At 42.4% G+C, this 15,706-nt stretch overlaps 1 protein-coding gene across 5 annotated transcripts in view; it reads right to left on the bottom strand.

Moving 5' to 3' along the window:
- LOC128841801 (protocadherin alpha-C2-like) overlaps nucleotides 1-15,706 on the bottom strand; it is a 323,141-nt gene that overhangs the window by 238,617 nt on the left and 68,818 nt on the right. Inside the window, exon 1 of one of the 5 annotated variants that reach the window (XM_054037230.1) lies at nucleotides 11,514-13,967. The exons of the other annotated variants lie outside the window; for them this stretch is intronic. Coding sequence (XP_053893205.1) covers nucleotides 11,514-13,883 — 2,370 coding nt within the window. The 5' untranslated portion in view covers nucleotides 13,884-13,967. Of the gene's footprint in view, nucleotides 1-11,513; nucleotides 13,968-15,706 lie in introns of those variants that run through there. 5 annotated transcript variants of the gene reach the window in all.

Below are 15,706 nucleotides of genomic sequence, written 5' to 3'. Positions count from 1 at the left end.
CCCGAATCGCCAGCCCACAGGTGCGGCAAACTGCTCCCATGGCTACGAGGCAGGAGTGACCTTCAATCCAGCGTTTGTGTTTGGGAAACTTATTTGGCTGATTTGATTGTTTCCTCGCAGCTGGTGTTCACGCGCTCAAGAGATGGGTTTGTTATCTTATGTGCATGTATACTGCCTGGCTTTTCTATGCGCAAGATTTGTACCAATGAGAAGCGTTGTAAGCAGGGAAGTGTAAAGAATAAAAGCCCCAGGAAAAGTTCCTGGAGGTAGAGGGGCTTTTCGGCTACCACAGACCTGGTGTTCTGTTTCCTTTCCTGCGTCGTCACCACACTATACCATGAAATATAAGGCAGAATGTGGGTAAAACAGAACAGGAGACATACAATTCTCCTCCAAGGAGTTCAATCACAAATTTAATTAATGCACTATTTTTAAAATGAGCATCATCAGCATGGAAGCATGTCCCCTGGAATGGTGGTCAAAGCATGAAGGGGCACACAAATGTTTAGCATATCTGGTACGTAAATACCTTGCAATGCCAGCTAAAAAAATGCCATGTGAATGCCTGTTCTCACTTTCAGGTGACATTGTAAATAAGAAGCACAGGGCCAGTGCAACCATTTAGGCGACCTAGGCGGCCGCCTAGGGCACTAGGATTTGGGGGGCACCATTTTCTTCAGCAGTGACCGTGGCGGCTGGATCTTCAGCCGCCCTGGTCCCCACCGGCATTTAGGTGGAGGGAGCTGGGGCAGTGGAGCGCGGGGAGGGCCGCCTGCAGTAAGGGGGGGCAGCACGCAGGGGAATTCCCCGCCCCAGCTCACCCCTGCCCCACCTCCTCCCCGAGCATGCCATGGCTGCTTCACTTCTCCCGCCTCCCAGGCTTGCGGCGCCTAAGCTGATTGGCGCCGCAAGCCTGGGAGGCGGGAGAAGTGAAGTAGCCACGGCGTGCTCAGGGAGGAGGTGGAGCAGGGGTGAGCTGCTTCACTTCTCCCGCCTCCCAAGCTTGCGGCGCCAATCAGGTTAGGCGCTGCAAGCAGAGCCGGCTCCAGGCACCAGGCAACCAAGCACATGCTTGGCGCGGCACCTGGTAAGGGGTGGCCAATCTTTGGGTGACGGGGGGCAGCGTGGCGTGGCATAGCATTCCACAGGGGGGGCACTCTGGCGGCATGGCGCTCAGCGGGGGGCGGCGCGGGGGGCGGCACTCGGGGGGTTCCAGCGGCGTGGCGCTCAGCGGGGGGGCACTCCGGCGGCGCGGCGCTCGGTGGGGGGGGCGGGCTCCAGCGGCGCAGCGCTTGGCGGGGGGACGGCGCGGGGTGCAGCACTCGGGGGGGGGTGTCCGGCGGAGCGGCACTCGGTGTGGTGGGGCTCGGCAGGGCAGTGCTTTTTTTTGCTGCTTGGGGCAGCAAAAAAGTTAGAGCCGGCCCTGGTTGGGTAGTCTCATTTTATCATCTTTCAAGCATCTTAGAACAAATTTGATGTGGCTGCCTAGTACTTAAAATGTGAGTCAATTTTAACTGATCCACCAGGATCACCGAACTGTGCTTTTCTGAAGTAACCTACTCTAGTTATTTTATTCATACCAAACTTTTCCATGGGTAATTACGTAATATCTAATAGACAAATCATAGACAGAAATATGATAAATTAAGGTAAAGTGGGTTTGAATTATAATCCCAGTTGATATTGGGCAGTCTGGGTTTGTTGTTGTTGTGCTTAGGAGCACCAATGTTTGACCAAGACCCTGTTGTGCTAGGTGATGTACAAACACAGAAGAAAAAGACAACCCTTGTCCCTAAGATTACCCAGTCCAGTGACTGCTGCCAAACAGTCTCTTCTTCCAGGCTACTGCCTCTGTCAATAAAAGAACACTGCACATATTTACTGTGCTACTTACTAATGTATCAGAAAGAGAACCAAATTGGAATAGCAGATTTCATTTGATAAAAATATGGAGCATTACTTGTCATACAACCTCACTTTCTGTGTCTATTCTGTTATGGGCTCCGTCCAGTGATGTAGAATTGGAACTCAGAGCATTTGGTCCCTCGCATGATCGGGCATGTGGCCGTTAATTGCAAATTCAACAAGACCACATCAAAAGTTATAGCAACTAAACCCACTAATGTAGAATTTATTTTTATTTTTCAATAAACAAATCATTTTCTACATTTCTGGGGGAATAACACATCATGTTTGAATAACTCATCCAAATATTTAAAAGATGCAAGTTTTGATAACCAAACCCGATTCTTGAACAGTATACCTAAGCATAAAGTAATTGCTAAAATCATGATTTCTTTCTGGATTATTAGGAGTTGAAAGCCATGCTATATGACTGTGTCACTCAGGATCTATTTTCTCCTTGATTTATGACTTTCCCAAAGATTTGACTGCCATGTCAGAAAACTTTGGGCATAGATCAATTTCCCAGATGAGAACTTTCACTGAAGGAAATGGGGAAGATCATGTACTCCTTAACCAAGCAAACCTTCCATTGACTTCACTTCTTTTGGCTTCTTTGGATTTTTTTTTTCTGGAGAAAGGCATTCAGGATTTGGCTGAATAATGGAAATTCTCACATTATGTAAAATTTTAAAGTGTTTATAATGTTTTTTAAAAAATAAATTTATATAAAAATTAAAAATTCATGTAATTTAAATTTCAAAATTCAAATATTTGTAATTTTCAGATTAAATTATAATAAAACTATTAAGAAAATTGTCAAATGTAAAAAAGATTTTTAAAAAAATATACAGTTAAATTATATTTTATCTAACCAAAATCTTCCAGATGCTTTCAGTTTTGCCTTGTATATGAAATACACACTGAAGTATTCCATGTAGGACAGTAATCAAAAAGTAAAGAAATAAAAATGCATTATAGGCAGGTTAGAAGAAATATATAGTGAATATAAAGCAGGAAAAATAGCACAGCAAAGCAATGTATCCTAGTCAAAATCAGAGAGGAAGTCAGCTATTGGTTGTTGACAGAATCATTCAAACATTTATCATTATTTTTTCTCTATTGGTGCTCAAATCAGATGTGGAAAGTTTTCGTCTCCTCAACATCATCACAACCTATTTTTATCCCATGTACTCCCACTTTTATTTTCACACTGAAAATCAACAACACCTCAAAGTCCATAGTTGGACACTGTGGCTTTAATATTAGTAACTTTTTCCTTCAATTCTTCATGCTCTTATCAACAGCTAATTAAATATAAAGCTGTTTTTCCTATACATATAAAATCTTATACTTTGTCTTCCTTATTGCCCTCTCTTGGTAACTGTTGAAGCAAAGATGTCATTATTATTTAGATATGACATAAGGTTAAATTAGATGATACAGAGGATATGTGGAAAGCTTTGCATTCCCCTACAATTTCCATTAAAAGGAAAATGTGTAAAGATCAACACCAAAATCTGAACAACAAATAGATGCACCACAGAAGTAGTTCATTATAAGGGAAGGATAAGATAGAGAATGATGGGTAAAATATTACTGTTTATTCTGAATATTTATTTTATTGCACCACTAAAACTTTTTCCTCTTATGATATAGTCCAAAGACAGTTTAACAGAAGTGGGGTATAAGGTCACATTAAGAACTGATCAGATAAATATACTGGGATTTTGATTGTTTAAGAAAGCACATTGTTTTGTTTTAAATCTACTCAAAAGAATTCAGGAAAGTATAGCTACTTCTGATGGATTAGAATACAATATCCAAAAATGATTATAATGTCCAAAGTGGTGTACCTTGTAATCAATTAGATTTTACTGTAATAATTAGCTCTTATTAAACCTGCCTGGATATATGTTATAGGCTAAATTATGTGGTTAAAGGACACAAGGTCACTATAGAACTAAGGAAAACTCTATCCGATATTTTCTGCATATAAGAAACACATTTTAATGAGAGATGGGAGAGTGGCTTAAAGGGAATATATTTGGGACAAAACTATTATGTCTCTGCCAGAGTTGAAGAAGAATAGCTATTCCTTTATCCAAACACACTAGATTTAAAATAATAGACCAAATTATAGATACCTAATGGTAAATTTATTATTCTCAAAGGAGATTTAAATGGCAGGAGAGTTATAAGAAGATCAATCTATGCCCCTAACTCAAATAAAAAACAGTGTTTCAATGATTAATATAGGACTTTAGACTCTATCCAAGAAGGAGAAATAATTTTATAAGGAAATTATATCTATATATTGAAGCAAAGGAAAGATACAAATCTAGGACATTGTCTTTTTAAACATAGGGACAAAGGGATTGAAATATATTTGAAGTCTCATATGAATAAGATTTCTTATTTTTTTTCACCCATATAACCTTTATTCAGGATAGATTTTGATTCTGGTTAATTCTTATTGCTAACACCATCTTCCTGCAGACTATGCATGCAGACATACATAATATTACATAGTAAAACCATACTCCAGTTGAACTGACATTTAACTTGAGGGACAAAAAGCTCTCTAAGAAAACCAGGAGTTTGAGTTGTCTCCTATGACAAGATCCAGACCAAGTAAATAATTTTAAAATCATATTATTCAATATTTCAAAAATGTGGATGAAGATGTAAGCAGAGTCAGGATGAGCTCTACCCTGACATCTGGTGGTGAATTGTGGCGAGTTGTGGAAAAGAACTTCAGGGGCTGATCTTGATTGCATAGGCACACCCACCCCACCTAGCATGAGCCCAAATGGTCACTTTGGCTGCTGTGGGATCCCCAGTTTCTCTGTTATTGGGGCAGGAAGAATAAAGTATTGTTACCCTGATTATGTGAATCAAGGACAATGAAACTGTTTTATGACAGAGGGACTCGCCATCAACTGAGTAGCACTCGCTAGACAAGAGAAATGGGTTCCAAAACCCAGTGAATTAAGAAAGGCTGGGGATAGTTATTTGTACCTGATGCCATGGGCCCCTTTTGAGAGTCTGAAATACCAATTGCACCTTCTTCTCTCTACTGTAGAATATTAGAGCTCATTTTAATTCTATTAGGAGTCTAGTTACAGGCTGTTGAGCTGAATTCACTTTGGGCCAATGGTGCACCAGCACTGAGGCTCCCCTACTACAAGCTGAAATCACTGAGTGTGGAGGGGGCCTGAAAATATGTTGCTGAGCAGCTGGTGGAGCAGAGCAGTTTGCGGGACAACTGGAGCAGCTTGCGGGACAGCTGAAGCAGCTCACGGGACAGCTGGTGGAGTGGAGTGGCTGGTGGAATGACTCATGGTGAAGGCTGCACCAGAACCCCATGGAGAGGCGGGGCAATTGGCCTTGGACCACATAAGGTGCCCCTTAACAGCACTGTGCCTCTTCCCCCCACCCCAGGCTGGGAGGTAAAACTCTGTAGATAAACTTGAACTCTGGGGCTGCACTGACCAGGGAGAGAGACTTTTGGGGTGTTGGACTTTTGGGACTTTGGGTGATTTTTTGGGTTGCTGAACTTAAGACCCTGAGGGGAAAAGGATACTGCCAAACTTACTTGTGGGGGTGGGTCTTTTGCTCATGGTTTGTGTTATGAATCCTGTTCGTGGTGTTTCCCCCAACATAATGCCGCATTGTTTCCCTCCTTTATTAAAAGGATTTTGCTACACTCAGACTCTGTGCTTGCAAGAGGGGAAGTATTGCCTCTTAGAGGCGCCCAGGGGGTGGTATGTAATTGTGCCAGGTCACTGGGTGGGGTTCAAGCTGGTTTTGCATTGTGTTATTGAAACAGAACCCCTAGATACTGAGCCTGGCCCTTGTTGCTGCCAACTCAGATGGGCAGAAGGGTTACAAAGATATCATACATACACATCAGGGTAAATTTAAGATATCTGGGACCTATTTAAAACAGTCGTGAGAGGTTGCTTTATTAATTGGACCCTCTGAAATTCAAAATAAATAGACTAAGCCAGACTATAATTGAAACCAGAGAAATAAACCTCCGGTAAAAAAAAAATCAACAATAACAAAAAACAAAAACAAATAAGCAAAGGCAAAGCAAACTATTGGTCTGAAAATTAAAAGTAATGTAAACCAACTGTGTCATCCCAATAGTTAGAAATGCCATGGAGAAATGGTTACCCATCCCAAAGAACTACATGATGCATTTTCAACTTATCATAGAAATGCATATAATAGATTATCCATTATTAAGAGAAAATGCACTTTAGATAAACAAAATGATACTCCATATTTCAGTTTTTAGATGTAAATATGTTTGAACAATCTAACACAGAAGAAGACATCTTAACAGCCATTGATAGTATGAAAATGGTAAAGCCCTGGCTCAAGACAGGTTAATTATAAAATATTATAAAGCTCTAAAAGAAAATTGGATAGGCGTCTCACAGATGGGTGTTACACAATATTCAGAGAGAAAGAAATATAAACCTCTGTGCAGAAGTCATTCCCAAACCTGAATTGGATTTTAATTAAAGTTAATTATACAAATCAATTTATTTACTAAATTCACATGTAAGAATTATGGCTAAGGCACTGTAGAGTACACCACTTCCGGTATCACCAAGCTATATTAATAAAGACCAAACAGGCTTTATGAAATATAGATATACCTAACAAATACAAGATGGGAACTAAAAATACTATATTCAGTCCAGATCCAAAAGAACGCTCAGATTCTCCAATCATTAGATATGAGAAAAAGCCTTTGACAGGGTTGAATTGAAATACTTAAATACAACACGTTTCAGAGTAGCAGCCGTGTTAGTCTGTATCCGCAAAAAGAACAGGAGTACTTGTGGCTCTAAGGTGCCACAAGTACTCCTGTTCTTTTTTAAATATAACACTGTGCCCCAGGATATGGCTCTGAATTTATGACGCAAAGAGAAGCATTATATCACCCCAGCCAATAGTTCTTATAAAATGATGCAGCTCTAATACCTTCTCTTTTCAAAGAGGAATAAGGCAAGGATGTAAAGCATACTAATGAATTTAATATAGACAATAAAGACAATAGGGGGAAATGGAAAATTATTTTAAAAGGGACAAGGAAGATATGGCTTTACAAACATTCTATATGTTTAAAAATCTGCTACTGTGCATTACATTTTAAAACTATTGTTGGAGACTGCACAGGAGGCAGACAATGAGAGAGGGGCTGCAAGGAGCAGCCAATCAGGGCCAAGCTGTCCCATATAAGACAGGCTGCAGAGCAGAGAGGCTTCAGAAGCTGTCTGGAGCTCCAGCAGGGAAGATCAGGCTCCTTGCAGGAGGAAGGAGTGCCAGCACCCTGGACAGAAAAGTGCTGCCAGAAGGGACTAAGGAAGCTAGAGAGAGAGCTCCTGGCTAGCTGCTAAGACTGGCAGACTGAAGTCCTGAGGTAAGGGCAAAGAAGGTGCTATACGCTGCGGGGAAGGGAGGAGGGATAGGTCAGTGGTTTGAGCATTGGCCTACTAACCCCAGGATGGTGAGTTCAATCCTTGAGGGGGCCATTTAGGGATCTGGGCCAAAAATCTATCTGGGGATTGGTCCTGCTTTGAGCAGGGGGTTGGACTAGATGACCTCCTGAGGTCCCTTCCAACCCTGACATTCTATGATTCTATGATAAGTGGCCCAGGGAAATGAACTGAGGAGTCAGAGGGGATGCAGCAAGTGGCAGCCATCTACACCCAGCACAGGGTGCCTGGGCTGGGACCCAGAGTAGTGGGTGGACCCAAGTCTCCTCCACCCTCACCGCTCCCATTCTGAGGCACCTATCCATTTCCATTCATTGTATAGGGAGTCTGCATGCATAAATCTGGCTTTGTGCATCCCAGCAATTTTCTAGGTACCATGACACTCAGCATCACAACACCTATGTCCTTTAATGAATCTAGCTCCAAGAGTCTACAAGGGACAAGAATTATAGTAGGCAAAATAAAGATATTTGCAATGACGGTAGGGTTACTGACATATAGGTTTTCTCTTGCAACCTTAATTCAGCCCCCTTGTGCATAAGCTATTTTTCCTCAGGAGCCCTGATTCAGCGCATACTGAATGGGTAGCTATTCAATATTATTTTTTATCATCATCATTCAATGTGTGGTGCCATGCATTATGTAATACACACCATCCAAACCCTGCACTGAATACAGAATTATTAATTTCCTGTTCTCATAGTAGTATATTAATTCTTTACAAACACTACTGAATTTATTTTTACAACACCCCTGTGAGGCAAGGTGGTATTATTATCCCCATTCACACATGAGGAAATGAGGCTCAGAGATGAAATCCAAAATTGTTAAAAGGATCAACTAATTTGGGTGCCCATCTGAGAAGCCTATGGCCATATCTTCAGAGTACATAATCATTTTTATAGCACTTTATATGTTTGGAACAGAGCTTCCACAGACTTCAGATATAGTTAGTGGTCGGTACTTCTGCAAGTCAGAGCCCAGATGTATCAAGTTGGGTATCCAGAAAAAGAGGAATATACATTGTCCACTTGCATAAATTTAGATTTATGTAGCTTTCCCAGCATCACAGACGAACTCTGTGGCAGAGACATGCACATAATCCAGTTCTCTAAGGTGGCATTCAACTGCCTTAACTACAAAACCATCCTTTCTCTTTCTGCAGTTCTCTGCCTCATTCACTATATACCTTCCAGCTTCTGCAACAAATGAGGTTGGGTTCCTACAGAAAACATACTCATTCACTACACAACCTTGATTCATTCCTAGAGAACAGTTTGTCCTGTGCACTGAACAAGATAGGGGTCCTGTGGAAAATAGTGTGTGTATATAGTTCATGTAATTATATACTATATCATAATGCATACCCACGAGGGGGCCGAGTTAAGATTCTTTGGGCAACCTTAATTCTGACAGTTCATAACTTTTGAATAACTGACATTTCTACCTTAATTTTATTTTAACATAGGTCCTTTTAATGTCATTTCTTAAGATTTTTAAAAAACTTAAAAATTTAAATACAAATGTTTCATCATGTAAAACCATATTGACCCCCAACATGGGTCATCCACAGGTTAGGATCTTTAGATCCACAACACAGGCCCCTACCAACAGAGTAACTGGTGTAGTAGAAGGCTGAGAAGGTTTCACAGCTACGTACTAGATAACAAAGAAATGCTGGGTTCAATTCCAGGTTCTGAAGGGGAGTGTGTTCTAGTACTTAGACCCTTCTGCCTTTGGCCCCACTCAAGCCTTTCTGTCCTCTTCTGCCCCTCTCCTCAGCACCTACTCATATAGCCTGTCTATTGATATCCCTGTCTCCTGATCATCCATCTCCTGCCCCTGTGTCCCTGTCTTGCCCCTCACTCCTTTCTTCCCCTGGCTCTTGCCTGTGTTCCCCCCTCCTTGATCATCTTCTATCACCTACATGGATCCTGCTTTTCCTCTCCTTCCTCCTCCTATCACACTCCCTCCTAGCTAAGGTTGCTACCTCTGAGGTACAGAAAAATGGGACATTCAGGATGATGCTCAGTCCATAAAACTGGACAGCTGGCAGTGTGGACTAAGCACGTTTACAGATTTTTGGGAAAGCTACTCAAAAAAGGATGGGGGGAATTCTGGTAAACACTGGGCAGGTTGCAACCGTACCCCTAGCTCCTGTTCCGTCCCTTTGTTCCTTCCTCTCAGCCTTCTGCCCCCTCCCCCTGCTCCTATCCCTGTCTATCCCCAGCAACTGTCCTAACTCCCATTCCTCTCAGAGGCCCTTAACCCCCACTCACACACACTCCTGCATCCCTTCCTCCCATCCCCCTCTTTACCCCTCTGCATTTTAATCAGGGTGTTTCATCCTTTTCCTCCACTCTGCCTGAGAGCACAGGATACACTGTCTCCCTGATCTCAGTTCCTGTGCCCACCACCACAGTGTCCGACAGCCACCAACAGGAGGAATTACTAGAAAAGGCCTACGCAGTCCCTGCATTCCTGGGATGGAGCATGCTTAATCACTCCGTGGGGAAGTTGTGTGTACTCCAGTTGGCATGTAAAATCTGAAAGGGGATAAAGCATGCTCAGTACATATGGACTCTTCAGGGAATTTAGCTGCCAAATTCCAACCACACTCTATTGAGCATGTGCTACTTGAGATTGTTCAAAAAATTAAAACTTCACTAAATTATGGTGAATTTTCATGGAGATAGCCAAAGGAAAATCCCAGATACAAATTTCAAGCCCCTGCATCAAAGAATAGCAGTGTAAGAACTGTTTGACAAAATACTTGTAAAAACTTTTTTTATTATAGACAAAATATAATTTTCCCCCTTACCTCATTGTCAGAAACAGATAAAAACTTTTGGCTGAAATTTTTGAAAAAAAGAAAAAATCATGTGTTGCAGATATTCACCATGGTAAATTTCACTCTGAATATTTAAGCTTGGGAAAATATTAAGCGACTGAAAAGAAATATGTGAGGCAACCTTAATTATAGGCATGACCAGTACATGTATCACCTATAACACACTAAAAAAAAAATTAGTTTCACTTGTCTTCAAAGAAGGATTACACTATTATGTGAAGAAGAATATCCAAAGTTATAATACTGAACATTAAAACAGAGATTTTGAGAGATATAAAGCCCTGGATTTATTTTCCAGGATTATTTTGATGACAATTAAGCCACTGATTAAAATTTTTAAAAAAATATGTAAATAAACATAATTTGGAGGGGAACAACATAAGAACACAAGAACATAAGAATGGCCATACTGGGTCAGACCAAAGGTCTATCCAGCCCAGTATCCTGTCTGCCGACAGTGGCCAATGCCAGGTGCCCCAGAGGGAATGAACCTAACAGGTAATGATCAAGTGATCTCTCTCCTACCATCCAACTCCACCCTCTGACAAACAGAGGCTAGGGACACCATTCCTTACCCATCCTGGCTAATAGCCATTAACGGATTTAACCTCCATGAATTTCTCCAGTTCTCTTTTAAGAGCTGTTATAGTCCTAGCCTTCACAACCTCCTCAGGCAAGGAGTTCCACAAGTTGACTGTGTGCTGTGTGCAGAAGAACTTCCTTTTATTTGTTTTAAACCTGCTGCCCATTAAGTTCATTTGGTGGCCCCTAGTTCTTATATTATGGGAACAAGTAAATAACTTTTCCTTATTTACTTTCTCCACATCACTCATTATTTTATATACCTCTATCATATCCCCCTTTTCGCCTTTTGTCCAAGCTGAAAAGTTCTAGCCTCTTTAATCTCTCCTCATATGGGACCCATTCCAAACCCCGAATCATTTTAGTTGCCCTTCTCTGAACCTTTTCTAATGGGAGTATATCTTTTTTTGAGATGAGGAGACCACATCAGTATTCAAGATGTGGGCGTAACATGGCTTTATATAAGGGCAATAAAATATTCTCCATCTTATTCTCTATCCCCTTTTTAATAATTCCTAACATCCTGTTTGCTTTTTTGACCGCTGCTACACACTACGTGGATGTCTTCAGAGAACTATACCAAGGGAAAATGTCATCAAATAATAAGACATAATTACAGAAAAATATAAACAAGACATACATATCCCACAATAGAAACTCACCATTCCATTCTCATTTGGTGTGAACTCGGATTCTATCTTCTTCTCCCCATTCTCGGTAGAGTGAGGGAAGTTGGGGCTGAAAACCATGAGGTCATTCTTTGCGGTGCCTTCCCCTACACACAAGTTGCGGCTCTGGTGCTGGGAATAGGACCAACTCCCCACTTCGCTCGCACACACCACGGTGGCATTCCCAGGCCCGCACATCACTTCCGGACCCGGGTGGCATCTAAGGCCAACGTACACGACAATCACCAGCACAAACAGCCCGGACACCGAGCAAATGGCGATCATTAAAGACACGTTCATGTCAACCAAGGGCCCTTCGCTCCCGCCCCTTTGCCTCGAGTCCCATTTCACAGCCTGGGGACTCTCCCCCAGGGACAGGCTGACAGTGGCTGTGGCTGACAGCGCCGGTTCCCCATGGTCCTTCACCAGGATCACGAGTCTCTGGCTGGGGCCGTCCGCCTCCTCCAAGGCCCGCGTGGTGCTGATCTCCCCGCTGTACACACCCACCCGGAAAGGCCCCGCAGCCCTGGACTCCTGCACTTCGTAGCGAAGCCACGCGTTGTAGCCGGAATCCGCATCCACCGCTCGGATCTTGCCCACCACGTGCCCTGCGCCGGCCGACAGCGGAACCAGCTCGGGCCCTGGCGAGCCGCGGCCGGAGCCAGCCGGGAACACTGCGGGCGCGTTGTCATTTTCATCCAGGACAAAGAGCTGCACAGTCACGTTCCCGCACAACGACGGGAACCCGGTGTCCCTCGCGCTCACCTGGAACTGCAGCACTTGCAGCTCCTCGTAGTCAAAGGGCTGCAGGGCATAGATGTGCCCGCTCTCCGAGTGCACCGAGATGTAGCTGGACAGGGGCTGCTCTACCACACTCCGCTCTACAACCGAGTAGCTCACAAAGGCGTTTTCCCTCAAGTCCGGGTCCGAGGCCGACACGGTGAAGAGATGGGCCCCGGGCGGGTTGTTTTCCTTCACAAACACCCTGTAAACTGGCTGAGGGAAAGCAGGGGCGTTATCGTTCACATCCGCGATCGGCACCAAAATGCTGCTGCTGGCCGAGAGAGACGGGGCCCCTTCGTCTCTGGCTGTCACCAGGATCTTATATTCAGACACTTGCTCCCGATCCACGGCCTCCGCCAGCACCAGCGAGTGATAATTCTTAAAGGTGGAGACGAGCCGAAAGGGCAGGTTCGGGGGGATGAAGCAGGTGACTTTGCCGTTGTCTCCCGAGTCCCGGTCAGAGACGCTAATAAGAGCCACCACTGTCCCCGGGGCAGCGTCCTCCGGTACCGGCGGAGAAAGGGAAGTCACGGCCAGCTCAGGGATGTTATCGTTCACGTCTAACACTTCCACCAAAACTTTGCTGTGTCCCACCAACGGTGCGTGTCCTTTATCAATAGCTTCCACTTGAATTTCATATATGTTCTGAGATTCAAAATCCATATTTCCTTTCACTCTTATTTCGCCAGTGTTAATATCTAGGCTAAAAATGTCTTTTATTTTGGTAGACATACGGTTATTAAATGAATAGAAAACGTCTTTATTGATTCCCTCATCTAAATCTGTGGCGTTGAGTTTGATAACTAATGTCCAATTGGCAGCATTTTCATATAAACTCACCTCATAAACTGTCTTGTCAAATACAGGGGCGTTATCATTGGCATCCAGCACAGTGATCACCAGCTGAACTGAACCCGTCAGTTCCGGTTTGCCCCCATCAGTGGCCGTGAGTAATAAACGATGCTCAGGGGTTTCCTCTCTGTCCAGAGCTTTCTTTAAAACAAGCACTAAAGATTTACTTTGATCATTTTTTCTTTGCATATCTAGAGTGAAATGTTCACTTGGGCTGAGTTTATAGGTTAGCAGAGAGTTTGTACCAATGTCTGCGTCAGATGCGCCCTCTAGTGGGAAACTCGAGTCTGGGAGTCTGGATTCTGCAATAATGAAATTATCTTCATTTACCGAAAAAACAGGAGCATTGTCGTTTATATCCTGTATCTCCACCTCCACATGAAATATCCTCAGGGGTTTGTCCACTATCACCTCCAGGTCAATGGCGCACAGGGGGCTCTGGCCGCACAGCTCTTCCCTGTCTACTCGCGAATTAACAAACAAAACGCCGTTCTGCAAATTTACCTCAAAATAATCTCTCCTGTCTTTGGAGACCATCCGGAACATCCGAGGCACCAGCTCAGCCACCTCCAGCCCCAGGTCCTGGGCCAGGCGGCCCACAAATGTTCCGTGTTTGGATTCCTCCGGCACGGAATAACGGACCTGGCAGCTGCCCACCTCCCAGGCCGTGTGTAACAGAACCAACCGCAGCAGCTGCCTGGTTACCAGGGAGTCTCGCCGAAGAGCCATTGCGGACGTAGGATGCCTCTTCTTTGTAAAATGTTACTGCTTTATATCTCGCAAATCTAGAAAATTATTTTAAATATGTGCCAAAATATTATCATTTAATACTTTAAATGCAGTCGGTTTTCCTCCAGTATTATTCCGCCATCTTCTTGAGCTTTATTCACACTGCTCTAAATCAGGCTGGCGCTGTGTTTTTCTCTATTTAAGGAAATACCTTTTTAAGTAGACAGCGACACCTTGTGACTGAAATGGAGTACCACACTATGCAATACCACAATAATTTTTTTCATAGTTGTTCGTTAATATTTTTATTCTCTGTCCATGGGCACTGGTTACAATTGTGTCTCAGTCTTCAAATGCAGTTCTTGCATAAGGTGATCTTTTCTGATATTACGGAAAATTATATTCAAGTAAAATATTTATATCTGAAGACACGTTAAATAGCTATTTAAAATAACGGTGTCTAGAAACAGCTGGGATTTGTTGATTGATTGATTGACTGACTTGATATTTTAGGTGATAATCTCAGTACATATGACATGCGATTTAGAAGTTTCCATTTCTTAATAAATGCATCTAGGAAATTAATCAATTTTTATTGGAATGTTTCCTATCTTATAAAACTCTAATTTTCAGAAAACCGTAGAAAATACAATCTTCTCGTTATCAAGTTACAGTGAGCTCACTAGGTATATGTAAAGATAATACATAACTATGTGTAATCATCTAACTTATGTAAAGGTAGAAGAGAGGGTTTTTTTTAGCAATGGGTCAACGAAAGGGATAGGAAAAATGGCCTCAGAGTTTCTCTAAAGAAGGCAATACTAAGGAGCTCCGTAGTCAAGTGTTTCAAGGTCAAGTGTTTCACTGTGTCTCTGAATGATAGAATATCTCTTCAGTTACAAGTCATAATCTATATGAACAGGGTACTATTCCTTTAAATAGTTTGTGATCCCTCTAAGGGCGCTTATTGTGTTCTATATTTTGAGAAACTACTAGAAACCAGCCAGAGATGGTATGTAGTTAGGAGTTCCATGTTTATGTATTTAGTACACACTTTTATCTGGTCTTTAACTATGCCCTTGTGGTTTTTCTTACTAGTTTTGTTGTACAAAGAACAAAAGTCATAACATAAATCATGTGAGATGAACAGCAGAAGGCCTTAGGAGAGGAGGAAGACGTAGTTTGAACTGTAGTTACCTGCTTTAATATCTCATATATTGCTTTTCTTCTGTTTTCTCCTCTGGATGGTTTATCTGTTTTCTGTTACTCTGTGCTTTTAAAAGTTGCTCTGCAAAATGTTTAGGCAACATTTCCATTTCTAACTTTCTGTTAGTGATTGCTTCAAGAGATATTGAAGTGCATGCAAACTGGAAATTAGTTATACAGAAAAAACACCCACATTCATCCCACACATAGTACAATTAAGGGAGGTTATTTTCACATTCGGATACCTAGATTCTGAAACTCTATTGAGTCCGTCATCTCTCTCAATAAATGACACATGTATATGTGATGGTGTGATGTAGTATAGGGATTTTTATCATCAACAATTTGAGATGGTCTCTTGACAGCCGTGACTGAGTCCGCAGAAAACATCTGAAGTGGTCACAGAGAAATTTATCACATAGTTCTACATTTTATCACATATATATCACCATAATATCCGTGGCTTGTGTGTTCCTATGTAAATATATTACCTGAATTCAGCCTCCAAAGTTCTGCCGCCATTAACTTAATTAACTTTTTTTAAACCATTTCCAAACATATGCTAATGGAATGAAGTCTTAAAATTGTTTAATTTAGTTTTTTCTCTCTCTCTCTGA

This window comes from Malaclemys terrapin, chromosome 8, assembly GCF_027887155.1.
Source record: "Malaclemys terrapin pileata isolate rMalTer1 chromosome 8, rMalTer1.hap1, whole genome shotgun sequence".
NCBI classification, from domain to species: Eukaryota; Metazoa; Chordata; order Testudines; family Emydidae; genus Malaclemys; species Malaclemys terrapin.
The sequence above is the reverse complement of the archived record's forward strand: the minus strand, read 5'-3'. Positions and strand labels throughout refer to the sequence as shown.